Raw genomic sequence first — 26,629 nt, 5'->3', positions numbered from 1 at the left:
TGTATCTGTAGAGAGAGAGAGAGCTTTAAGTAAAAATAAAATGGGCATTTGATAGTGGATATTCTACATACTGATAATTAAGATACTATTCTTCAAATCTGAATAATTACATTTTGGTACCAAGATATGTCACTACAGTTTTTTTTTTTTAAATATCCTAGCCCGTGCTCAAGGAATGACCAGTCATTTTGCACCAGTCATGCTTTCATTTACCTCCTTTCTGTAGCCGTCAGCTTTTGAGAAACTTGACTGGAGGGCGGTTGGCAGAAGGGAAATCACAGGCAGGGTGTTTTAGAGCAGCTGTGATATCTAATTCAGGACGGTGTAGGGCTGGGCAGTCCAGTGAGGCGCTTCCCTTTTCCAGCCCTGACCATCGCTCCGCATCCCACTGGCGTCCGGAAGGGAATTTTCCAGTCCCAGCTCTCAGGGTGGTGTGTCGCTGCTGCCCCCGCAGGTCCGCCCTGTCCCTCACTGCTCTGGGCGTCCAGCTCCTGCTCGGAAGCTGCCCCAGACCTGGCCTCACGCCCGGCCCAGCCTGTCGTGGGTGGGGAAGGACCGCCCCTCTTCTCAGGCACACCCAGCCGCTGCCGCACGGACACCCCGCGGGCCAGGACTGGGCACTAGAGCTGCAAGGGCGCCTGGGACGCATGTGCCTGTGGGTGGCCGGCCCCGCGCGTCCATTCCTGAGGGGAGGCGGGAGGCGGGAGGCGAGGGCCGCGGGGAGCCCGCCCCACCCCGCGACCTCTCCCGCGTGTGAAGTTCCTGCGTGGGCCCTGCGCCTGGCCTCACTGCTTTCCGTGCCTGCAGGTGGAGGCGCCGAGACCCCCGCGGCGGCGATCCCGGTGGTGGTGTGTGCGGCGGCCGGCCGGGTGGGCGCGGCGCTGGCCACAGTCCACAGCGTGCACAGCAACACGGCCGCGCGTGTGTGCTTCTACCTGGTGGGGCTGCGAGGCACGCTCCCGCGCGTACGGTTAGTGCTCCCGCGCGTACGGGCAGTGCTCTCCCCTCCCTGCTTCCGTGCGAACGGTTAGTGCTCCCCCTTCCCTGCTCCCGCGCGTATGGTCACTGCTCCCCTCCTCCCGCGCGTGCGGTTAGTGCCCCCCCTCGCTCCCGCGTGTATGGTTAGTGCTCCCCCCACCGCTTCTGCGTGTTAGGTCAGTGCCTCCCCCCCCTCCGCATGTACGGTCAGTGACCCCCCCCCCCCACCGCGTGTATGGTCAGTGCTCCCCCCACCGCCTCTACACGTTAGGTCAGTGCCCACCCCTCCCGCATGTACGGTCAGTGCTCCCCCTCACCCCCCTCCCGCATGTACCGTCAGTGCCCCACCACGGTCTGGTGCGGCTGCGCGGCATGGTCAGCGCGCTCCCCCCACCACGGTCTGGTGATGCCTTTAGAACTGGGGGGGCGGGGGTGGCCTGGGCCCGTGGGGACGGCCAGCGCCTGGCCGGGAAGAGCGGCTGTCAGCCGGGCGTGGGTCCCGCAGGGAAGCGCATCACTCGCGAGGTGAACTGTGGAAGGATCCAAATCCTAAGCGGTTTGTATGAAAACCTTCCTTTCTAGTAACGGTTTCTCTTTTTCCTGCCTCCTTAACTCGGGAGAATATTCACATAGTTTAATCATTTTACTGTGGCTCAGAGTCATGAATGACAGAGTAAGTTTTGAACAGCAGTGGGCGCTCCTTTCTAGTACAGACCATACTTTAAAAATAAATTTGAGTTGAATTTTAAAGAAATAACCATAAAATAATTAAAATATATGTATAAAAATATGGGATGATTGCATTATCTTGCCTGCAGAGTGCCTTCCTGAGCCCTGAAATCAACTGAAAGATTTGACCATACCATATTTAAAACCTTTCGATGATGAAAAGCCTTTCTAGTGGAATCAGACACACAAAATATTAGGAGAAAACATTTTCAACCTGTATTACAGACAAAAGGTTGCTATCTAAAATATATTTTAAACATTTTTAAAAATTAAAAAAATGCAAACCTCTACAAGGGAAATGGCCATAGAAATACAGACAGCTCATAAAAGAAAAAATGCAAATGGGTAATAAACATGAAAAGATGTTCTGTGTTAACAGTAGGGAAATGCAAATTAAAATAACAATGATATAATATTTTACACATCAGATTAGCAAAAATTAAATAGATACTATTTGGTTGCAGAAAAATGGACATTATTATTCATTATTTACAAAATGAATATCTCATAAATTGGTACAGTATTTTAGGAGAGAAATATGGCAATATCTATTAAAATGTAATGTGAATATGACTTACCATTTTCACTATAAGGAATCTGTGCTACAAAAATTTTAGTACATATTACAAAATACATGTGCAACGATGTAAATGCCAACATTTTTGAAATAGTAAAAAGAAATTGGAAAATGTTTAAATATCTAACAATGGGGAAATGTTCAAATTAATTATAGAATATGACCCAGCTATTAAAAAAAGAAAGTTGATTTGTATACATTGACGCAGCAGGCCCCCAAGGCATATCCATAAGTGGAAAAAGCAAGATGCAGTCCAATTCATATAGTATGATCGACTTTATGAAGATAAAAACCCCAGACTATAAATGTATATATGTAAATGTGTCCGTATGCTTCCATAAAGTAAAATGAACTGAAAAAAGCATCAAAGTGTTGAAAGTAACTCTGGGGAATATAATGGGATTGGGGAGAGGAGTGCTTAGGAGGAATTTAAGGTATTTCAGTGTTATTTCATCATTCATAAGGCAAATGCATTTATGTAGTGCTTTTGTAATTAATTTTATTTGTGTACTGACGCCATCAGGCGATCCTGAGATATGTCAGGTATTTGTCTTATTCTAAATGGCCCCTGGCTTCAGTGCTTTTGAGGGCTTTTTGAATGTAGTCTAGTTTTTCTGCCTCATTTTTCACCCTCCTTATCATTTATTGTTGTTGATCATTACCTTAACCTGCAATTAACAGCCCTTTAATTATGAAAACCAGAAAATCACCTCCACAGCAATGGCATGTGAAGTATGTTCTAAGTAAGGATTTGAACTTAGACAAAAAGCATGAACTTTGGTGACTTTATGGCATTTGGGAGGGAACTGTTTCCTAGTTATTTCTCCCCACTTTCAAAAATATTTTGAAAACCCTTTAAAATGCATAAACAAAAAATGGTATGAATCCAAGTGAGCATGTTAGTGAGTCATTGCAGGGTGACATGCCCACGCACACCGCACCTCACCCTCACTGAGTAGGATCCGTCTTTTTAACTTCAGCCATTCTGTCGGGTGCCCAGTGGCATCTCATTGTGGTTTTAATTTGAGGTTCCCTGATTTCTAATGAGGCCGAGCATCTTTTCACTTTATTGCTTGGGTATCTGGATGTGTATGTTCCAGTGTCTTGCTGATTTTTCTGTTAGGGTGTCTCTTTATTGATATGGCCAGTTTTTATGGTTCAGACTTTGCAGCTCTGAATTTGCTCAGAAGATTTCATTCTTTTGTTGATTTTAAATCACCCAACGTGTTGCCATGTGTGGCTTTTAGTCGATTGAAACTTTATTTTGAGATTATTTCTACCAAGAATCTTATTACAGACTGGCTGAAAGATTGTCAGACATTCTGTAAGACGAGGAGACGGAAGTGGCGTGTGGAACAGGGAGAGCCAGACGGGGGAAGGAACGGGCTGCAGGAAGGAGGAGGCGATGGGAGGGTGCAGATGGGGATTGCGGGGGAGACACGGGCCGCTTCCAGTCAGCCTTGGCGTGAAGGTGGCAGGGAGGGGCAGGGGCCCTGGTAGGACGGCGCGAGGGCGGGGGCTCCCTGCCCTTCCAGCTCCCGGAGGGTTATTTGGGTCTGCTTGCTCTATTTCCTGTGCTGAAAGGGCCCGTGGATGCGAGCAAGCGGGGGAGGTGAGACTGAGGCGGGCCGGGTGGGGCAGGCCCCGGGGCCCTGTGGCCTGGACCCTGCTGGGCCCTCGGGGGCAGCGGACTGGTCTGGGCGACAGAGGCCGCCGGAGGACAAGTGTGGGCCGCTCACCAGGTTTTTCCGTCCCTTTAGAAAATGGATCGAACATTCTAAGCTGAGAGAAATAAACTTTAAAATGGTGGAATTTAATCCCGCAGTCCTGGAAGGGAAGATCAGCCCGGACTCCCCCAGGCCCGAGTTGCTCCACCCTGTGAGTAGCCCCGCCCACCAAACAGAGCCCCACCCACTTGTCATAGCCACGCCCACCAGCCGGAGGCCCCGCCCACCCCAGAGGCCCCACCCACCTGCCAGAGCCCCGCCCAGCCGCCAGAGGCTTGGGTGCCACGTGGGGCCTCCAGGAGGTGGCCATCGAGCTCTGCTGTCCACCCCGCAGCCCGCCTGCCGGGTGCGCAGACCTCCAGCTGCTGCAGCGCAGCAGGGAGCTGGGCGCTTTTCTGTGCTCCTGGGGCGGAGGGTGGGCAGGCGGCGAGGCCAGGACACCCCGATGCCAGGCTGCGGTCCGTGCTGCGGCCACGCATGACCGTGACTCGGAGGGCCCGGGCCACAGCAGCAGGTGGGGTTTCTCCTTCCGAGTGCTGAGCAAGGCCACAGCCTCAGGAAAAGACCTTCTTCCTGACGCTGACCTGAAACCATTTTACCGCGAGAACCCTGCGGCCCGGGACCCACCCACCGGCCTGCTCTCTCCGCTGCAAGTCTGCGGAAACTGCGGCCCCCTCTCGAGGGATTTCCACTCACAGCCGTCCCTGAACATTTAGTGGGTGTCGAGCCCTTTAATGCCATCATTTTCCCAATTCAAGAGAGTAGCTGAGTGGAGGTTGGGATGAGATGCTGCTGTCACTCGTGGACCTCTGGCAGCCCTGAGTGCTGAGGGATTGCCCTCGGCGTGGGAGGATGTGTGTGTGCCTCTGATGTGGCTGTGCGTCTGTGTCTGTGTGTGTCCTGTGTGTGTCTGTGCATGTCTGTGTGTGTCTGTGTGTTTGTGCGTGCCCGTGTGTGCATGTCTGTGTCTGTGTGTTTGTGCGTGCCTGTGTGTGCATGTCTGTGTCTGTGTGTGTCCTGTGTGTGTCTGTGCATGTCTGTGTGTGTCTGTGTGTTTGTGCGTGCCTGTGTGTGCATGTCTGTGTCTGTGCGTCTGTGCGTGCCTGTGTGTCTGTGCATCTGATGTGTCTGCGTGTCTGTGTGATATGTCTGTGTGTCTGTGCGTCTGTGTGTCAGGGTGTGAGCATCTTTAAGGGTGGCTGAGCTGACAGTAATCAGAACGACCAACGGTGGAGGGAGGCGGGCAGCTCCTGGTCTCTGCAGCTGACTGGGGCCCGCTGACCCCCACGGCCGCAGTGCGCAGGGTGGGGTCGAGCCTGGGGTCGAAGCGGTGATCTGGCTGCCCCTCCAGCCCTAACACCCTCCCTCCCTGTCCCCTTTGTGGTTTGAACAGCTGAACTTTGTTCGATTTTATCTGCCTCTGCTTGTCCAGCACCATGAGAAAGTCATCTACCTGGACGACGACGTGATCGTGCAAGGTACGGTGCCCGGCGGCCCTGGGGAAGGGGCCGCTGATTAGTAGAATGAGCGCCTATGGTCATTCCCCCAGTAGCGAGCTGTCCGCTGATTTTGACTGCTTTTTGGAGTGGTGGATACAGTACTGTTTAAAGTTAGGAATAGTCTGAGAACGGGGCTGGTACGTGCGTCCTGGACAATGCAGCTGTCTGGGGAGTCCTCTCGGATGGTTGGAGCGTGCAGTGAGCAGGCCGCAGCCCTGGGAAGGGGTCTGGCTGACTTAAATGCTGCAGTCTGTGGCTCCCACGTGCAAACAGGGTAAGCGTTGGCGTGGTGCCTACACAGCAACAGAAATAAAGACATCTGACCAGTGCTGGTCTCAAGCTATTATCATGTGGTTTCCTGAATTGGTACGATCTCTTTTTACATTAAATTGCCAAGATCAAGTTGCAGATCTTACACTTTCCCCTCACTGCATAATCGGGCTGTTTGAGCTTTTGGGCCCTGTCTAGCTCTAAAATGAATGCCACCTAACACCCTAACCCCTGGCGTTTCTAAGCCCAGGTGACATCCAGGAACTGTACGATACCACCTTGGCCCTGGGCCACGCAGCAGCCTTTTCTGACGACTGCAGCCTGCCTTCTGCTGAGGACGCAGGCACACTTGTGGGGCTGCAGGTGGGTGCACTGCCTCGTGGAAATCCTGCCTCTGCCCTGCTGCCCCCGCCCTGACCCTCCCACAGCTCCCTGACGCCTGATGCCCATCCAGACCGCGAGGGGTGGGGGTGGGGTGGGCATGTGGCCCCGGGGGCTCTTCCCTTCCAGGCCCAGCCCCACTCCTTCTGACTCTGGGCAAGTTACTCAACCCTGTGAGTACCGCTTTCCTTATCTGAAAAATAGGGAACAATAATAATCTGTTTTGCTGTGAAAAAAATATTTTGTTGTAAATTTCTGAGCTGTAATGAAGTAATGCTGTGAAAGTGTGCAGCCTGCAGTAAATGCTCTAGAAGGAATAGCTTTCGAACCACGCTCCAGGCCAGCGATGGGTTTCCTGTAAAAGTGGCCGTCACTGAACCTTTGTTTCTATTTTCAGAGCGCTGACACTCACTTTTGCTTCCTTTCAGTAGAGGAGCAGCTATTGGTTTTGTTCAAGGTTAAAGGTCTTACCTAGGTGGAAATGAGGGAAGTTGAACCTCTGTGTAACACTGAAAGAATAGCTTTAAAATACAGGATGCTATTAAAAATTGAGCATTGTTTTCCCACAGAAGTTCCAGAAAATAATTTCATGTATGCGTCATCTGAGATGTGACAGTTCTCAAGCCTCAGCTCTGGGCCGGAAGCAGGTGTCAGAATCCTGCTCCCTCCCTCGCTGGCTTTGGACCTTGGGCAAATAATCGTGTTTCGTTATTTGCAAAACAGGAGGGATAACAGTTTTTCCCTTGTAGAATGATTTCGTAAGGATGAAATGCGTTAACCCATGTTGAGTTAGTACATGCCATCAGTGAGGTCACACGCACCCAGTTCTTAGACTGGGGCCTGGCAGATGTGTGCGGGTGTTTCTGTTGTTTGCATGTCGTTTCAGCATCCCCCTGGGTGGGTCAGCCTGGGTGGGCAAACAGCGTGTCCCTTCCTTCATGTCACAGTCATTCAGTAGCACGCAGGGCACCTCCTATGTACCGGGCACTGTTTCAGGTAGTAATACGGTTAATAGAACAAAAATCCTGACCTTCGCCTCACTTACATTCCAGTGGGCAGAGACGGGAAGTAAACGTGTAAGTGAAGTAGATTCCAGAGTTGGGGTGGAGGTGGGACCTTTTATTTTAACAGGGTAGTTGGGGCCTCTCCTCTGAGGTGACATTTGAGCCTACACCAGAAAGAACTGAGGGAGCCAACTATGCAGATATTTAGGAAACAAGTATTTCTGGAAGAGGCCGTGGCCAGGGCCTCTTCCACAGGCCGACACACCAGTGTGTGAATTACAGGAGAAGGAGTCAGTGTGGCCGAGGGATCTCGTCGAAGGTGGAGGGCAGTAGAAGGTGGAGAGGTGGCGGGGGCAGCGGTCCAGGGCAGGATGGGCCCCTTTAGAGCTCTGGCTTTTCCTCTGAATGGCACTGGAAACCCCTGGAGGGCTTTGAGCGGAGCGGCCGGACTGGGCAGGGCTGCCGGGGGTGGAGGCTGGTCCGCCGGGCTGAGGCGTGTCGCAGAAACCCAGCCAGAGGTTATTGTGGCCTGGACCAGGGAGGTAGCAGTAGAGGCAGTGAGAAGCGGTTTCTTCGGGGTCTATTTTGAAAATCATGCCGACAGGATTCACCAGCAGATACAGAGGAGGAGTGGGAGAGGAATAGTCAAGAATGACCCAGGGACCCAGGAATTTTTCCCCAGGATAGAGTTGCCACTGGAAGGATAGAGTTGCCGAGTGAGCAGAATGTACGGAAGCAGGTTTGGGGAAAGGACTGAGATTGGGTTTCGGGTGTAAGTTGGAGCTGCCTTACGGAGTGCCCCGAAGAAAACAGTGAGTAGACGGACGTGGGGGAGCTGGAAGTCCGGAGGAGAGGGCAGGGCTCCCCCACATGGGCTTCAGAGCCCCAAGACTGGCTGAGGCTGCTCAAGAAGCTGGTGCTAGAGGGAGAGCAGGGCTGGGCCTAGCCTTGGGCGCTCGGCATTCGGAGGTCGGGGAGATGCCGGGAACTAGGGAGTGGCCACGGAGTGACACAGGTGGAACACCTGCAGCTGCCGCCCAGGCCTTCAGGAAAGCGGTCACTGTCCAGCAAAGGGCGGTCCCAGGCTGCTTCAGTCAGAGCTGCCCCTGTCCCCTTCAGACCACCTACCTGGGCTACCTGGACTACCGGAAAAAGGCCATAAAGGACCTCGGCATCAGCCCCAGCACCTGCACCTTCAACCCAGGCGTGATGGTCGCCAACCTGACAGAGTGGAGGCGTCAGCGGATCACCAAACAGCTGGAGAGATGGATGCAGAGGAATGTGGAGTACGTGCAGGCTGGGGCGTTTCCATGGAAACAGTCACTCAATATTCTGTGCTTGTTTCAGAAACTGTTATTTCAGACATCTTAGGTCAGATTTTCTTATGCGACAGTCTTAAGAAAAGGGGCTATAGCTGAACAGCTATTCTAAATGGTGTAGCGGAATCAATAACCAGTGCAGCCAGGAGTTCCTCATTTATACATCTTCCTAATAAACTGAGTTTACTAATGCAACTTTAAATCTTCTCCCCCAATCCTGGTGAAACTTTCCACCAAAAATCCTTACTTTCGTTGTTACTCCTTCCTGCATAGATTTGACTTATTTTAGAAGGCTGAGGTTTTTTGTTGTTGTTTTGTATGCTGTATGGTGGGGTCACATTTCATCCTTTTTCCATGTGAGTATCTATTATTGCATCACCGTTTTTTGAATTTTTGTGTTTTTGGGAAGTGCATGGACCAGGAATTGAACCTGGGTCTCTTGCAGGGCAGGCGAGAATTCTACCACTGAACCAAACTTGCACCACCGAATAAAATAGATTTTGAACATTATTTGAGGCTGAGTTTTTAAAAATTCATAATTTCTCATTATCGAAAGGTTTTAAAAGAGAAAATAAAACACAACCATTGTGTCATTATACTTCCTGTTTTTATTATTTTGATTTATTTTTAATACCTACTTAATACCATTATATTTTGAATTCCTGAGGGAAGTTATTCTAAGTTATGTATAATGTACATTATATAAATAAGGTAGGATCCGAAATCAATCTCCTAATATTTACAAAAGAAACAGAAACCCCCAAGAGTTAAGTGATAATCGAGTAACATTGCGCATCTGGGGGAGGTATGTGGGGTTCATGGAATTATTCCTGAATGTTGTGTAAGTCTGACATGTTTTCAAAATGAAAAGTTGAGGGAAAAGGGAAGTACCCCAAGTCGTCTGCTGGTGGGAGAGTGTGGGGTCTCTGAGCCACGCGGCCTGTCTGTGTCCCTAGGGAGAACCTGTACGGCAGCTCCCTGGGTGGGGGTGTGGCCACCGCTCCGATGCTGATTGTATTCCACGACAAGTACTCCGCCATCAGCCCGCGGTGGCACGTGAAGCACCTGGGTACGTATTGTCGGGAAGCCCAGTGGGCTCAGGCCAAGTCCCCGGCTGACCGCGGACAGTTCCTCCCCTCCAGGCCCGGGCGCTTCGGGGGCACCTGCTTCTGGGAACTCAGGGCAGGTCCCAGACGGACGCTTGGCACGCGGCATCTGTCAGCGCACACTGACTGTCCCCACGGCAGAGCCCCACTGAAAACGTTTTCACCCGCCCCAGTTCCTCCTGCGGTAGCCGGCACGGGGACAAAGCCAAGGGAAGTAGCGTACTGGCTTCGGGTGACTGTGTCTGGCATTAGAATTTACCTTTAAAAAGGTTGTTGTGGACCATATACGAAGGGAGTCCCGTAACAGGGATGGGTCGCTCCCAGCCTGCAGGCTCGAGCACGCGCCGGGTCCCGGTCCCGCTACTACCTTTCAGCTTGGGTTGGCTCATCTCCCTGTGCCTCGGTTTCCTCAAAGTAGAACCCGTTTCTAAAAGGAGTTAGTCGGTACACATAAATTGCTTAGAACAGAGCCTGGCACAGGAGACACATTCACGTCCACTCAAACACAAGACCACAAACCCTCATCCAAAATCCCTGGGTCGGACCAGTTTAGAAATTTAGAAATGTTTGGACGTCAAAGAAAGTAAATTGGCGCACATACTTCATGTTCTGTAGTATTTTCAGTGCAGCCTGGGGTATTAGCCCATAATCTAGCAATTTTTGCAGCAAAATGTATGTATGATAAATACGCTGTAAATTCTAGCCCAGCTTTTGCTGCCGAAGTTATTAAAAACCTCTTGGCTTTCAGAGCTTTTGGGAATTCAAGTTGGAGACGGTGAGTTCAAGTTTTGACTTCCCAGCACCTGCTGCAGTGGCCAGGTTCTGGTGATAAAGCAGGTGGGGGCTCTCACCCCCACGACCCCTGCTCACCCTAAGGAAATGGCAGTGACGCTGGGAGCTGGCAGTGCCGTCTCCTGACAGCCCGTCGGTTTTCTTCCCTGGTCTTTGAGTGTGTGCACAGAACAGTGACATGGGGAGGGAACTCTCGTGGTCTGCCTGACTCGATTTATGATAATGGTGGGTTCATGTTAGGTCAAATAGCCATCTTTTCATTTAACAAATGGACAGAAAATCCCTTCAGAGTTGAAGGTAATACTTGTTTTGTAGGAACAATTATGTGGAGCTAAGATGGATAGGGTTAGAGAAGTTTATGATCTTGGAAGAGAGACATTTTATGAAACATTTCACTTACTGACAAGCAAGAAGGAGCAGAATCTTCCTAAAGGAAAGATGTCATTTTCTTCTGTAGAACAGAGCCGACATCTGTGCTAAAGGTTTTGGAATCAGGGATGGTTTTGAAAAGCAATCACTTGACTGATGCATTTTAGAGGGTTTTGGAAGCAGAAAGTAACTTATAACACCAAGGGGTGCTGAGTTTTAAAATATTATGAAATACATTTAGTTAAAAGCAATTTCATCACCAAAATTTCAGCTCCTTTGAGCTACTTTTGTCATGGGGCTGAGTGATGCAGAATGCCTGCTCAGTAGAGACTTTTCCCATAAGTGCATCTTCCCAGATGAGCATTTCCTTTGTGTAGGCTTTCTGGAAGTGGGTAATTATCCCACTTATGCTATGATAGCTTGAAATACCTAACTCCTCTCTTCTGCAGCTGCTTTGACAGCTAGTTTATGAATCACGAAAACCAATATTTTTTTTGAATGGGCAGGCACCAGGAATTGAACCCAGGTCTCTGGCATGGCAGGCAAGAACTCTGCCTGTTGAGCCACTGTGGCCCACCCTCTTTTCTATTTTTATACATCTGTGTCAAGCCAGAATAACAACCCTGAGTTATCTCCTCTTAATTTAATGGACTTTCAGTTGTTTAAAAAATTATCAAATTCCCTTTCATGGAAGGAAAACCTAGCACCATAGAGGATATTAAAACAAAGACATTCTAAGGAATGGAAATATTAGAGTAAATGCAAACTTTCTTAAAGGGATTACATATGAGGGGAGTAATAATTCAAATGGAGATAGCTGTCTGCTAAAAAGGTAAATCTCATTCTTAGTCACATTTCATATGTTACACAAATTTTATTTAAAAGAAAATGTTAGTATATTAATTAAAGAGGTAAAATGTAGAGATGAACTCCTATAAACTCTTGGTGGGAGGGTAAACTGACGCAACTTATTTGGAGGCAGTTTGGCAATTTCTATCAAAATTTAAAAGGGAAAAACTTATAAATAAAATGCTCATATACATCTAATCATACATATAATGAAATAATATATTCATATTCACACACACTGTTCAATCCAGCAACCCCACCTACAAGGCTCTGTCACGCAGGTGCACACACGTACACGTGTACAGGTCACACGCAGGCTGCGCGTCATGTCTTCATGCTAGGGAAGGTCACGCAGGTGCACACATGTACACGTGTACAGGTCACACGCAGGCTGTGCGCCACGTCTGTTCATGCTAGGGAAGGTCACGCAGGTGCACACGTGCACACTATGTACATGCACACATGTGTACAGGTCACACGCAGGCTGCGCGTCATGTCTTCATGCTAGGGAAGGTCACGCAGGTGCACATGCGCACACATGTACAGGTCACATGCAGGCTGCGTGTCGAGTGTTCATGCTAGGGAAGGTCACGCAGGTGCACACATGTACACGCGCACATGTGTACAGGTCACACGCAGGCCGCACGTCGCGTCTGTTCATGCTAGGGAAGGGAGACACTCTGAATGTCCTTGTTAAAGACCAAGTTACATAACTAATCATATTTCCATTATACACAGACATTAAAACTAACTCAGTATATCCACATTTGTCTAGGAAAGTTTTTTTTTTTTTTTTTTTTTTTTTACATGGGCAGGCACCGGGAATCGAACCCAGGTCCTCTGGCATCGCAGGCAAGCATTCTTACCTGCTGAGCCACCGTGGCCCACCCTCTAGGAAAGTTTCTTAATACAGTAATTTAAAAAGATAAGGCAGCAGAAACTCTATGGAATATGCTCTGTTTTTCCTTCTATGCACACAGGTTTATAGGGAGAACATTACAGGGTCACGATAAACCTTTTAACAGTGGTTGCTCTGGAGATCTGGGGTGGGTAGAAAATTTTCCACTGTATGTCTTTTTAACTTATTTTTTTTAACCATGAACTTATTTTTTATTTTTAATATAAAGACTTGATTCTCTAACAAGCCTATTATTTTCCTCCATATATGTTTGAAGGCTGGAATCCAGATGCCAGATATTCGGAGCATTTTCTGCAGGAAGCTAAACTACTCCACTGGAATGGAAGACACAAACCCTGGGACTTCCCTGGTGTTCACACCGAGCTGTGGGAAAGCTGGTTTGTCCCTGACCCTGCAGGGATATTTAAACTCCGTCATGACAATAGCTGACGTAACTCTGCATCTAAAGTAGTCACTGCACGTCAGTGCGGAATCGTTCATTTACAGCCTACCATAAGTTTTTTATGAGCAGTTCTTTGACACAGGTGATCCATGATAGAAAAAAACAACAACAAAAACCCGACTGTGTGTAAACTGTAGCAGACCGGCACTGATTTACTTCCACGAGGAAAAGTGGCACGTTTGGAGATGAAGATGTCAGGAGTGAAACACACTGCTGGGAAGAGAGAACCCATCTCCATTTCAGTAATCGGTTTGTTTAACTCTGAAAGATGATCATATTCACAAATTTTTAAAATTTCTAAATAAAAATGTTTCTAAATGTATTTTCCATATGCAAGTATTTTTTTAACAGAGTGACAATCTTCTATACATTTACAACATGAATGTCTTAAAAAATAAAATATTCATAAATTTTTGTGATTTTCACCATGCTTACTATTCTACGTGTTAAATATAAGAAAAGGTAAACTGTTCTCAGGTGTAAAGGGAAAAGAATACTGATAAGCCTTATACAGAAAAAGACTACAAGTTAAACGTAACCATTCTTAATATTTTTATTGTAAAAATCATCAGCCTTTCAAATGAATTTAAAAACCTCTCCAGTATTATTTAATTAAAGTGTTAGGCTTAAAGTGTCATATAAAGAATAAATCAGCATTCACTAATTTATTGTATTTAATAAAAAAACACCATTATTGTATGCTTGGAAAATCTTTAACCTCATTCTCAAGTGAGAGTCCATCATAATTTAAAGGGCATTTTCTCCACCAAATAAAAATTCTATTGTAAAGCTACAATAGTTATATACCAACACAATACCTAGTTACATGCTTTCCACAGTCCCATGAAAAAATAACTCGATTGCTCCTAATCCCTGATGCAAGGCACTTCAAAGCACCTGCACAAAATGTCCATGTAAACAGCAGTACAGTACATCATTTAAATAACATGAGTGACTTTTATACAGCTTGACCTCGACTTAAGGTACAAAGAATTCTATCATAGCCACAACTAAAAATGCCTGTTAACCTTCACAACAAGAAGCTATGTCTCTTAACATACAGAAAACAGGCCATATAACTTCCTGGATAAAAAACAACAATCACCTCATAAATATTTCATATTGAAAAAACCAGCATGCCCCTGGGTATGGATTGAATCAGAAGACTGAGGGTCATTAGAGCATTTCAGAACACCCAGCCTCGACAAGCACCAGGCTGAGTAGTTCCGGACTCTTTACAGCACCATGGAAAATGCACTGGAAAATCAGAGGAACACACTTCAAACTAACCTCCCTGTGCGCTTCACTCAGTCCACAGTAACAAACTCCAGCCACACAGAGAAAGGAGTTTTAAAAATTGTCTGCTTATAAGATTTACTTTGCAAGAAGAATTTTGTACTATTTATTTTAAGTACATTTCATGTGCATAAAAGCCTCAGCTTAAATAAGATTATCAAATAACTCCAATATCTTGTTGCTCAGCTTGAAAGTTCATTTCTTATCACTTCCCAGGTCATATCCATAACCCAAGGTGGATAAAATCAGAACGGTGACAGACACTGAGAAAGAAACCCAGTTTCTTCCCTATCAAATTTATGTCCCTCAGATAAAACAGAGATGAAGTGACTAAAATGTAAAAGGTCTACTGCAGTCCCTGCAGCTTACCTTCCCAACAGGGTGGTCCAGTGAATTCCAGAGCACTGACACACAGGGATGAGGCCGCAGCCAGGGCTCACAGCCCCAAGCCCCGTCGGGGCGGGCCAGCTCAGCGCTCCTGCGGCGAGGCCACCCTCCCGATTCTGCTAGTAAGCACCTGTCACAAATGTGCACTGCTGGTAAAGCAGAGGTCCGATCTGTGAATACGACTCGGGGAACTCACCAAACACCTCTAAAAACTACCAAATGAGACTTCACATCACATGTGAAAAACCAACACATTCGTCTTTTTACCAGTGGGAATTATTATTATCATGCCTTCCTTAGGCAGAAAAGGGATTAACAGTGCATCTAGATTTGTGTAGTTAACTATAAATATTCAGACTGTTGCATTTAAAAATTACAGATCCATAAATGAAATGCAGTTTATAAATAACTGGAATGGTTACTTAAAATACAAAAACTCATACCCTAAAAGCCTACTTTCCTATTCCAAACTCTTAGGTTCACACAGATGATTCTACCACACGACTGTTCTGTATTATGATTCTATCACTACAGTAAACACTAATAAAACTTTTCAGTTAGCGAGCTGAGCACCACTTGACAACTGCTTTAGAACTGCAGCACTGAGCTGAGCCGAGGGACGGCCTGTCAAGCGTGGTTTCCTTCTGTCTGGGCCTGCGTCCCACAGTCACCGAAGACTGGAATCTGGTCTGTAAACGACTGGGGCATCCACTGCCCATCTGGAATGTCCCCGAAAGCTGGTTCTCCACTTAACTGGGAACGAGCTGCCATGGGGGAAAAAGAGTGTTAGTTTATTACGTTTAAGAGTTCCAAAAGATCAAATTAGATTTGAACAGCCTAATGAAGTACAACGGTTATTGAAACAGGGAAGCAAGTTTTTTTGAAATGCAATTAGAACTTTCCGTTCTGTTTTCAGACTTACATATCCTTATTGGTTATTCAAGGGGGAAAAAATGCAACCAGGATGACTTAGTATGAGTGACTTAAAGAGAAATGACCTGTAAAAGTTGGTGTAATTAAACATCAAACAGCCATCAGTTAGTGATCGACAGTGAAAATCTGCTAACCAAATTTTTTATATTACTCCCCTTCTTCAATAATTTGGTTTTTCTATATTAAAATTCTTTTCTTTCCAATTCTGATCAAGCCAGGTCTTTGAAAGGAACAAATATATGGATGGGGGACATACTTAGCCCGTTTGGAGAGGAGCTGCGAGGTTCTCTGCTGCAAGGGTTCTCACCGTAAGCACCCCCGTAGGCGGCTTCGTACCCAGGGTCGTACTTTTCTTCCTTCACAGCTATCTTCTTTGCGTCCTCTGTGGGGAGGCAGAGAGAGTTCACAGCTGACTTCGTGTATGAATTGTGAAAACTCCTTTATTCAGAACTCATTAATACATTTTTTGAATGCTCATAGAGACTGAGATATATCTTTTGTTATCATCTTTTTTGCTTTTTGTAATATATACTAAATTATGTCATGAGTTGCAAAAAAGCCTTTACATTGTGTTTTGTTTTTTCCCTTTACACGTACCTTCAGGCAGGCTAGTATTTCCTGTCCCCATGCAGTCTGCAGAGTATGCAGGGGAGATGGGCGACTTGGTACAAGGACACCCTACAGTGACTTACATCTGTCATCAGAACACAGGCTACAGATACAATTCTCTTCTTTGTCCTACTCTGAAACCCACAGCATGCTTTCTGTAATGTAAGTCAACAGAAAACGGATCACAGGAGTGGTGAGAGCAGCGTACCCTGGGCAAGCTGCAGGTCGAACGTGTACCGCACCTCCTGGACGTCTGTGTTGCGCTGAGTGCCCTTTAGCTGGTCCCTCAGGTCCCTCAGCTTGATGTAGTAGTGGACTTTGTCCTGCGCGCGGGGAAACTGGGCACAGCGGGCACTGGACGACGGCATGACGTAGCAGAGCTAGGATCACAGGATTTCAGTTACACAATCTTACAACCTTACTGAATCCACTCATTTTTATTTGGGTTAATAACTTGATTACCACATTTTACATGATACACATCAGGATATGTAAAATCAAGAAGAGAAGTTCAAAATTGTACTATTTATTAATAATGTCAATACACCAAAACAATAAATTATCCCCCCCATGCATGTCTTTTCTATATTTTAATAGCAAATATGCGGTTCATAATATATAACACAAATGGGCATACTGGTACACAATGAAAGGTTCCCCCCAGCCTGGACCTGGCTGCCTAGTTCCCTCCCTAAAGACAACCAAGGCTGTGAATTTCGCAGGTGTGTGTGAACGGACAACCAAAGGTGCCTAAGAGATGCTCTCCCTCACCTCTTTGAAAAACTCACATGGGAATAGGCCCCACCCAGTCTCTGTTCTGGGCCTTGCTTTATTCAATGTGTCACAAAGATAATTCTATTATCAGTTGTCTGTATCAGAATATAAAGAACTTCCTCTTTTATAGCTTTATAATTCACAGTTAAATAAATTTCATGATTTGTTTAACCAGACCCAACTGTGGACATCTAGACTGTTTCCAGTCTTCTGCTATTGCAAGCTGCAGTGAATAATCTTGTACATATTTAATTTCAAGTATGTGTGGCCACATCTGTTGGATAAATCCCTAGAAGTGGAATGGCTGGGGAGAAAGATATGGGCATTTATCATTTTGGCTGAGGGTGACAAACTGCCGTTTACAGAGCTTGAATCCATCCACTTCTCCACTGACAATATAAATGAGATTGAGGTTGATTGATTAGGAATATTAGCTACAATTTTAAAATTCCTTCATATTATGCATTATAGAAAAAATAAATTACTTTGTTTTGGTTATGCAACATTTAGAGAATCCTGATTTATAAACATACGTAGGTGCAAAGAGTACCAGGTTTTATATAGCGTTATTTTATTTTCTAATTGCAAGATATTCTTCAATCATAATGTGATGGTTGGGTTCTGGTGTCAACTTGACCACATGATCACACCCAGTTGTCTGGTCAGGAAGCAGTGGCCTGACCACCGCTCTAAGGATATGCTGTGGCTGGTTAAGTCATCAGTCAGTCAACTGCACGGGTGGCTGATCATATCTGCCATCAGCTAAGGCGTGTCTCCCACAATGGAGATCATCCGATCAGCTGAAGACTTTAAAGGAAGAAGAGAGACTTTCACAGCTTCTTCAGCCAGCGAGCCTCCTGTGGAGTTCATCCAGACCCTTCATCGGAGCCGCCAGCTTCACAGCCTGCCCTGCGGATTGCGGACTCTTCCCTCCCCACACTTGTGTGAGACAGCTTTATAAATCTCCTGTTTATACATCTCTACTTTGGGTCTGTTTCTCTAGAGAGCCCTGACTAACACATATAGTGATAAAGAAATCTGAAAAAGAAAGAATCTTTTTGTTTCCCAGCTGGATCACTAACACATAACAACTGCTTATGTTCTGTAAGGAATGTTTTAAAAGATAAATGTATCTGTAGCTTATTATAAGAGCTAAAATTACCTATTACGATGTGATTCAAGTCCACTGACTGTACTACCAAGATTACACGCATCTGAGAGGTGTAACCGAGCCTTTTCTGGTCCTTGACAGACAATGATGCAGCTCACCAGAGGAACAGTAAACCCATGTGCACAATTTTACCCAAGAAGACAAGGGCATCTCAATTCAAAGGAAGCCCAAGGCTATAACCCATCTTACCACATCAATCATGTATTTATAAGCAGTTAAAAACAGAAGAGATATTAAAAGGAAATGCTCAAATGCATTTAAGTGGGAGAAACATATTCTGAGGTCTCCACAAACACCTTAAGGCACGGTGGTGTTTTGTCATTTAAAACGTATACAGCAGGGACTCAGTGGTAAAATTCTCGCCTGCCATGCAGGAGACCCAAGTTCGATTCCCAACCCATGCACTCCAAAACAAAACAAAACAAAAAACACATAGATCTATGCATGTATTATCTTAAAAAAATAATTGTTAAAACTGAAAACTATATCTCAAAAAGCAAAATTTGAACCAGGTATTTATAGAAGATCTGACAGAATTTGAAGACCGCTGTGCTATTTCAAGTTGCCAAATGCCAATCAGGTTGGCTGGATGCCTACCTGTAACTAGGCAGTACTATTTATAGGACTCTAAAATGAAGTGAAGTTATAAACAAGGAGCAATTAGCAGTTTTATGAGTCAGGATCAAATCTATATATACATGTTTGCTCCACAACTGAGAAAGGGCAAAAACACTTAAATCTGAAAAGTACATTAAATGTTTTGAATGTAGTATGAGTTGGCTACACTCAATAATTTAGCCAATATTGGTGTATTAATACCATCATTAAGACACAGCTGACAAAGATTTTTTTTTCTAATAAAACTCTAATGGAATTTGCATTAATTTGCAGGTTGATAGATACATATATATATTATTCAACAAAATACAGTGTGTTTTTTTGATAGCATAAATTATAACATCTAGGACAAAGAAAAAAATTCATATTTGGTTGATTCATAAGTGTAATTTTAAGAACTTACAGTTTCTGTATCTGGGATCTTATGGGGTTGAAGCCCAAATTCTAAGTTCTTAACCTTTACTCCAAAAACTTCTTTACTAAAAATTTCATAAATACCTAAAATGAAATACAAACATATTTATATTGCCCATAATGTTAGCACAGAAAAAAAAATCAAATTTAAAAGTAAATCTTACATTTTCCATTAAACACTGCTATTCGTGGCTGATATTTCTGTAATTTCTGCACCAGAATACGTCCTCCTTCACGAAATTCTTTACTAAAATTGAATTTAAATGCAAAGTATAAATGTGGCAGTATCTGTAATATGCTAAATCCAGACAGCTTTCCATGAACGATCAGCTCACACGTCTGTTGAGCTCCACTGGCCTAGAAACATGGGTTCGTTCTTAGGGTATGGAGGCACCGCCAGGGTCGAGGTCCCAATCTTTAAAGAGAAACGTCAGGTATCTACCTGGAAAGGTCCTTGCTGCCTGGCGTGGTCCTTTCCACCATGTTGGTGAACCCAATGCCGTACTTCCCTGGTAAGGTGTGGTCATCCACATGACTCAGCTGGGCCTCGCTCAGCCCTGACATGAACAGACACTTCCCTGTGGGAAAGTGAGGCACTCAGTGACCTTCTGTGGAAGGTCAAATGTTTTTCTCCCAACAAATGGATGTGGTAGCCTATTCTCGAAAAAACCAAACCAAAACAGAAGAACGTTGTTTTATTTAAACTAATAACATGCACCGGCTACTACATTGAGCAATTACTGTGCGCCAGGTACATGTGTTTTCTCACGGAATCATCTCACCTATCTTGTGAGACACTGTGATTATCTCCCTTTCACTCAGAGAACAGAGGCTTTTTCACAGGGCGTTAAGGCAAATGTCAGTCTGAGACCAAACACCCTGTCAGTCAGTGGAGGAAACTGACACTGTAAATGTCCTTCCAGTAAACGGGAGGCGCCAACTCCTGCCTCCTGAATATACTCAGACACAGGAACATAAACCAACAGACACAACCTCAACCCCCTTCACAGGGAAGACGAGAAGTCTAAACGTCCCTAGAAATTCCTGTTAATACTAAGACAGTACATTATTAGTTCTAAAAACCCATGGTACCAGTTGCACTGGGAACTGAACCCGGGTCTCCAGCATAGCAGCCAAGAACTCTGCCTGCTGAGCCATCGGGGCCTGCCCTCAAGGGGTGCTTTTAGAGCTTGGGTAGGGCCCCCCACACGCCTTGCGCTGCAGGCACGGTCACAGGGGACAACTCCCAGCTAGCACGATGCTACAGCAGTTTCACTCGGCTGTAACGGTCACTCTAACAGGATGAGGGCTTGTAATACTATTCTTTACTAGATATAAACTGTCTGTAGAGAATGTCTCCAATCACAGCATCTCCCAACTATTACAACTTGATTGCCAATGATCAGCATTTCACATCTCTTCTAGGAAATAAATCTACAGAAATCTGGAAAGGGCAGTTATTCTGTCGTGGTAGTTAGATTCAGTTGTCAACTTGGCCAGGTGAAGGCACCTAGTTCTGTGGCTATGGACGTGAGCCAATGGTACGTGAACCTCATCTGTTGCTGATTTACACCTGCAGTCAGCTAAGAGGTGTACCTGCTGCAGTGAATGACGTTTGACTTAACTGGCTGGTGCTTAAATGAGAAGGCAACACAGCATAGCCCAAGCAGCTCAGCAGACCTCATCTCAGCACTCGGAGCTCAGCCCAGGCCTTTAGAGATGCAGAAAGGAATCACCCTGGGGAAAGTTGTCGGAACCCAGAGACCTGGAGAGAAGGCCAGCAGAGATCACCCTGTACCTTCCCATGTAAGCAAGAACCTCTGATGAAAGTTACCTGCCTTTCCTTTGAAGAACTAACGAAATAAATCCCCTTTTATTAAAAGCCAATCTGTCTCTGGTATGTTGCATTCCGGCAGCTAGCAAACTAGAACATCTGTCTACAATACCACAAAAATGTACTATTTACTTTTAGTGTGTCTATGTACAATTTTAAAAAAATGTATGTACCTTTACACACACCTACAGGCTCCTTTTGTAAACATAACTTGGTTTAAAAACAAAAAAGCCATTAACAAAGATGTTTAGTTTAAAAGTAAAGTAGTAAGAAAGGTAACCACTTACAGAAATGGTTTCCAGGTCCAGGGTAATGATGCCCTTTGTAAGCAGCCATCAGTCCTGGGTTTATGCCAATCTACAAAGCAAAATATTTATGTATTTCAGGCTTAATAAGTTTTAGAGCTTTAGAGGTTTTACAGAGGAGGGGTGAACAAAACTGACTTATTAAAATATAAATTTAATCCAGCATCATATACAATATTCCTTACTGGCTCTTGATCTGGACAAAATATTCTACTTTCAGGGAAAAGATTTCCTTTATATTAAGTTTTGCTCATCTTTATAAAAACCAGTCTCAATACCTCATATCCCCAGGCTCTCCCTGCTCCCCTCATCCCTTCCAAACTGGGCTGCCTTCAGTCTGGAAAGAGAAAAGTATTGGAGTAATCAATGTTTGTGCCCATGTCCAGCCACAAGTCTGGTTCTCGATTCCCTACACAGTTGTTACCCTGAAGTTCACATGCTCAAGTTTTTGACAGTTACTGACAAAAATCAAAGTTCAGACTGAGGACATTTACTGGTTACTCATAGGTGTCACACACGCTAATGACTCCCATGGATTATTTCACTTAATCTTTGAAAGCCTATGAGGAGATACTATTATCACTCCTGTCTTACTGATGAGGAAAGTGATGCACAGAAAGGTTCAGGCAGGCCTAAGCTCACACCTCTTGGCAGGATTTGGACCTAGACAGACCAACTATAGAGCCCATCCCTTAAATACTCCCATGCAACACACTTCACGAAGGTGACACAACTGACCACGAAAGAGGGATTCTTAGAAACGGTTCTTTTTCAGCAAAATTCTATTTGCAAAGATAATAATTTCTAAGTACTAATCCAGCAATACTATTTATAAAATCAAGTAAGAAACATACTTACAATCACAATGTCCAGATTGAACGTCAAAATATCAGGAAGAGTTTTGGTCAAAAGTTCAGCTTCTGAAACACCATTAAAACGGTCTACTTTTCTTTTCACTTTAAATGTATCTGTAATTTTTTCTTGTTTTTCTTTTGATTTTGTGGACTTGCCAGATTTTTTTGGCTCTGCAGGTTTTTTGGGTTCCACTGGCTTTTTGGGTTCTGTTGTTCTGGGATTTCGCCTCCTTCCTTTTGGAGCTTCTGGAACATAATGGTTTCCAGCAGGCAGAGTCAGGAAATCTTAACATATAAACCTCAGGCAGTTTTCCCAGACAATCACCCTATCAACACCCTTTTTACTCCTCTCCCGAAAACTACGCTCTCCTCGTTTCCAGTATCATTCCCTCTGCAATATTGTCCTTCCCCAAAGAACTGGGTTCCTGTACCCTATCCTTCACTTTCCCTCCCTTTTAAATGTCCATGATAATTACAGATTGATTTTCCAGAAAATCTGATTTGGCATCCTGGCCTCCCCAAGATACAAAAGGTACAAGATACCACCTTCACAGGAATTCTTATTGTAAGCACATTAATAGGTAAATAAGTAAACAAATGAAAGAGAGAAAAATAAGAAGGAAGGGAAACCTTTCAACCCAGTTTCTCCATAATTTCCAGCAGAAAACCTCAAGTGGCTTGTGTACTTGTTTCTAAAATTGTGAGTGGTGAGTGGATCTTTTGTCCCACATATCCGAAGAGGTGAACTCAGAGGTGCTGAGGATGAAATCTCTGGGCTGGCAGCATTTCTGAAAAATCAAGACTAGGGATCTGATCTCAGGACCTAAACAAGAGTTTCTCAACCTCAGCACTAAGGATATTCTGTGCTGGACAATACTGGCTGTGGAGGGCTATCCCGTACACTATAAAGGTCAGACAGCTTTTCTACTGTCCAGCCAACAGATGCCAGCAGCACCCTGTCCATCAGGGCAGTCAGAAACGACTCCAGACAGTGCCCAATGTGGTGGTGGGGCACAGTCACTCCCTGACCATCGATGAACTAAAGTTACCCCACAAGAAGCCCTGGCTTTTTCACCCATGCTTCTTCAACATCCCTTCCAATTTCTCAGCTCCCAATCCCAGCCTATGCGTTTTTGGCATTTTCCCAACCAAACCACCTAGGAACAAGACAGTCCTTCCTTTCCCCTGCCTCCTGCTGCTTTAGCCTCTCTCCATGCCAAGGGATTCACCACTGCTGCTTTAAAGCTGGGGAAGTTTTAGTGCTCCCTTCCTAGAAAACAAACAGGAGAACAAGGGCAGATGCTACCTTTATTGCAATGGAGTCAGATGTGTTCCTGGAATCATAAACTGAAAATTTCAACCTATTTCTCATGCAAATACTGCTACACTGGTGAAAACATGACCTTCTACCTCCTAATCCTCAAAAAGTGCTCTTCTAATTCTCTGGCGAGGTGAATGGCGCCTCCGTCACCTAACTGTTCATGCTGGGAAACCGCCAGTCACTTCCAGACTCCTCTTCCTCCCCTGCCTCTCCTTCAGGAAGACAGGACTACGCCCAGGCAGTCCACCCCTCCGCCCACCACGGCTCAGTCCACCCCCTCTGCCCACCACGGCTCAGTCCACCCCCGAGTGTCCCGCCTCTGTCCACCCCCTCTGCCCACCACGGCTCAGTCCACCCCCTCTGCCCACCATGGCTCAGTCCACCCCTGAGTGTCCCGCCTCTGGCCTTCCCCTCTGCCCACCAGGGCTCAGTCCACCCCCCGAGTGTCCCGCCTCTGTCCACCCCCTCTGCCCACCACGGCTCAGTCCACCTCCTCTGCCCACCATGGCTCAGTCCACCCCCAAGTGTCCCGCCTCTGTCCTTCCCCTCTGCCCACCACGGCTCAGTCCACCCCCGAGTGTCCCGCCTCTGTCCACCCCCTCTGCCCACCACGGCTCAGTTCACCCCCCGAGTGTCCCGCCTCTGTCCACCCCCTCTGCCCACCACGGCTCAGTCCATCCCCTCTGCCCACCACGGCTCAGTCCACCCCCTCTGCCCACCACGGCTCAGTCCACCCCCTCTGCCCACCACGGCTCAGTCCACCCCCTCTGCCCACCAGGGCTCAGTCCACCCCCGAGTGTCCCGCCTCTGTCCACCCCCTCTGCCCACCAGGGCTCAGTCCACCCCCCGAGTGTCCCGCCTCTGTCCACCCCCTCTGCCCACCACGGCTCAGTCCACCCCCTCTGCCCACCACGGCTCAGTCCACCCCCTCTGCCCACCAGGGCTCAGTCCACCCCCCGAGTGTCCCGCCTCTGTCCACCCCCTCTGCCCACCACGGCTCAGTCCACCCCCGAGTGTCCCGCCTCTGTCCTTCCCCTCTGCCCACCAGGGCTCAGTCCACCCCCCAAGTGTCCCGCCTCTGTCCACCCCCTCTGCCCACCACGGCTCAGTCCACCCCCTCTGCCCACCACGGCTCAGTCCACCCCCTCTGCCCACCAGGGCTCAGTCCACCCCCCGAGTGTCCCGCCTCTGTCCACCCCCTCTGCCCACCACGGCTCAGTCCACCCCCCGAGTGTCCTGCCTCTGGCCTTCTCCTCTGCCCACCACGGCTCAGTCCACCCCCCGAGTGTCCCGCCTCTGGCCTTCCCCTCTGCCCACCACGGCTCAGTCCACCCCCCGAGTGTCCTCACCACGGCTCAGTCCACCCCCTCTGCCCACCACGGCTCAGGTCCTCCTCACTTCTGGCCCAGATTACTCCAACAGTCTCTAATCTGTTCTCTGCCTCCAAATTCCGCTTTGCTCTTTACCACCTAGTCGATCCTCGATAATATTTTCAGTCTGGTCTTATTAAAATTAAAATGCCAGTCTATTTAAAATATGTTTATACTCTTTTAAGAGCTCCCTAATATGCCCTCAGGATACAACATAAGTTCTTCAGATAAAATACAAACGTAAAATGCGCCATCCCTTAGAGCTTCACCGCTCCCATTTCCTCCCTATAACGCAAACTCACGCAGAGTCACTTTCAGTTTCTGACCATGTTCCTCAAGGCGCGCCTCGGCACATGCTGCTCCCTCGGCCCCGGATCCTGCTCGGCCCCTTCTTCGCAGGGATCAAGTCTCCTCAGCCTGGTGTCCCAGAGCGCCAGGTGGTCCATCTGCCCCGGGAAGACGCTGCACCAAGGCAGGCGGCATCCCTGGGAGCTCAGGTAGCACCCTGAGCGGGCTGCGGGGAGACGGGTGCCTATGCAGAGTACTCTCCCTCTGTGAGGTTATGAGACATCTGAGGGCAGGGCCAAGGCTCTTTTATTCCCTAGAACTACCACAGTGCCTGGCACAGACTAAGGATGAAAAAGTGCTTGTTAAATAAAGGAACTGTTAGGTTTTGTGGATTAAGGTAACTCTTTATTTCAAGAACTTTATAGGTACTTGGGTTTTGCTAAGTGGTCCAGAGGCCACTCATGTCATGTTAAACATTGTTTCCAGAAGAAAACATAGCTAAGTTTAAAAAACATTGAAATGAATTTCCACACACAATCCATAGGATAAGTAAATGAATATTTTAGTGTCTGCTATGGGCTTAAGCCTTTAGATGAATTCTCACATCTAACTAACTCTGAGGTGTGCTGTGCAACCACTTACTCATTCGTCCTGACCACCAGCTCTGTGCTAGGCATGAGCTTACTTAACACTAACAGAAAAACAGACAACAAACAGGAAGAACCGAAAGTAAACACAATCAATAGGTGAATTATACAGCATACTAGTAAGTGATAAATGCTAGGAAAAAAATACACAAGGTAAGGGGCTTTAGGAGTGTGGGAGGGGTCAAGAGAGGCTTTACAAGAAAGCACCATTTGGACAAAGACTAGAAGGTGCTGAAGGAGTCATGCAGCCATCAGAGAGAAGTGTTTCTGGGAGAGCCAACAGCCAGTGCAAGGCCCCTAAAGTAAGACTATACTTGACGTGTTCAAGGAACAGTGAGATGGCCAGTGTGGCTGAACACAGCAAGCCTAGTGGCCAGAGGCAGAAGATGAGATCAGAGAAAGGGCAGAGAGATGGGGGGTAGCATTTTTAGGTTTCAGTACGGACTGTATTTCTTCTCTTAGGGTAAAGGAACGCGGCTAAGGGGCTGTGGAATGATACGATCTGACTTACACAGTAACAGGGGGACTGCAGCTGCTGCAGAGAGAACAGACTGAGGGCAGGGTGGCAGGAGCAAAACAGTTAAGAGGCTACTGCATCATTTACACAACCCAAACACATGGAACCCAGAATAGGGAATGAGATCCTGTCATTCTGTATGGCTTAATGCAATACTCTGATATACCCCAGAGTATGCTGGGCAAATAATAAGAGTATTTGCAAAGTCCCTTGATGATTGGAGGTAAAAAAACATGGATCTATTAAGCTTCCCCACCTGGAAAATTCCTGATACTCTCTCAAGCATTAGGGACTCCCAAGTTAAGATGCCAAGTCCTCGAACTGGAGGCT

At 46.6% G+C, this 26,629-nt stretch overlaps 2 protein-coding genes across 12 annotated transcripts in view; one reads left to right on the top strand and one right to left on the bottom strand.

Annotated features, from left to right (window-relative positions):
• Nucleotides 1–13,283, top strand: part of GLT8D2 (glycosyltransferase 8 domain containing 2) — a 51,304-nt gene extending 38,021 nt beyond the window's left edge. For all 4 annotated transcript variants that reach the window (XM_077111848.1, XM_077111849.1, XM_077111850.1 and 1 more), the window contains exons 4-10: nucleotides 808–970; nucleotides 4,045–4,162; nucleotides 5,405–5,489; nucleotides 6,031–6,143; nucleotides 8,285–8,451; nucleotides 9,441–9,553; nucleotides 12,776–13,283. In XM_077111848.1, coding sequence (XP_076967963.1) covers nucleotides 808–970; nucleotides 4,045–4,162; nucleotides 5,405–5,489; nucleotides 6,031–6,143; nucleotides 8,285–8,451; nucleotides 9,441–9,553; nucleotides 12,776–12,948 — 932 coding nt within the window. In that variant the 3' untranslated portion in view covers nucleotides 12,949–13,283. The remainder of the gene's footprint in view (nucleotides 1–807; nucleotides 971–4,044; nucleotides 4,163–5,404; nucleotides 5,490–6,030; nucleotides 6,144–8,284; nucleotides 8,452–9,440; nucleotides 9,554–12,775) is intronic.
• The window catches only part of TDG (thymine DNA glycosylase), a 28,037-nt gene continuing 13,840 nt past the window's right edge, over nucleotides 12,433–26,629 (bottom strand). For 4 of the 8 annotated variants that reach the window (XM_077111839.1, XM_077111843.1, XM_077111844.1 and 1 more), the window contains 8 exons: nucleotides 22,161–22,402; nucleotides 21,285–21,354; nucleotides 19,606–19,741; nucleotides 19,328–19,410; nucleotides 19,153–19,247; nucleotides 16,395–16,566; nucleotides 15,834–15,959; nucleotides 12,435–15,408 (listed from right to left, as the gene is read on the bottom strand). In XM_077111839.1, coding sequence (XP_076967954.1) covers nucleotides 15,272–15,408; nucleotides 15,834–15,959; nucleotides 16,395–16,566; nucleotides 19,153–19,247; nucleotides 19,328–19,410; nucleotides 19,606–19,741; nucleotides 21,285–21,354; nucleotides 22,161–22,402 — 1,061 coding nt within the window. In that variant the 3' untranslated portion in view covers nucleotides 12,435–15,271. Of the gene's footprint in view, nucleotides 15,409–15,833; nucleotides 15,960–16,394; nucleotides 16,567–19,152; nucleotides 19,248–19,327; nucleotides 19,411–19,605; nucleotides 19,742–21,284; nucleotides 21,355–21,580; nucleotides 21,640–22,160; nucleotides 22,403–26,629 lie in introns of those variants that run through there. The other 4 variants (XM_077111847.1, XM_077111841.1, XM_077111840.1 and 1 more) reach the window with 4 other exon arrangements.

This window comes from Tamandua tetradactyla, chromosome 7 (genome assembly GCF_023851605.1).
Source record: "Tamandua tetradactyla isolate mTamTet1 chromosome 7, mTamTet1.pri, whole genome shotgun sequence".
Taxonomy (NCBI): Eukaryota; Metazoa; Chordata; class Mammalia; order Pilosa; family Myrmecophagidae; genus Tamandua; species Tamandua tetradactyla.
This window is presented reverse-complemented; position numbering and strand designations above follow the sequence as displayed.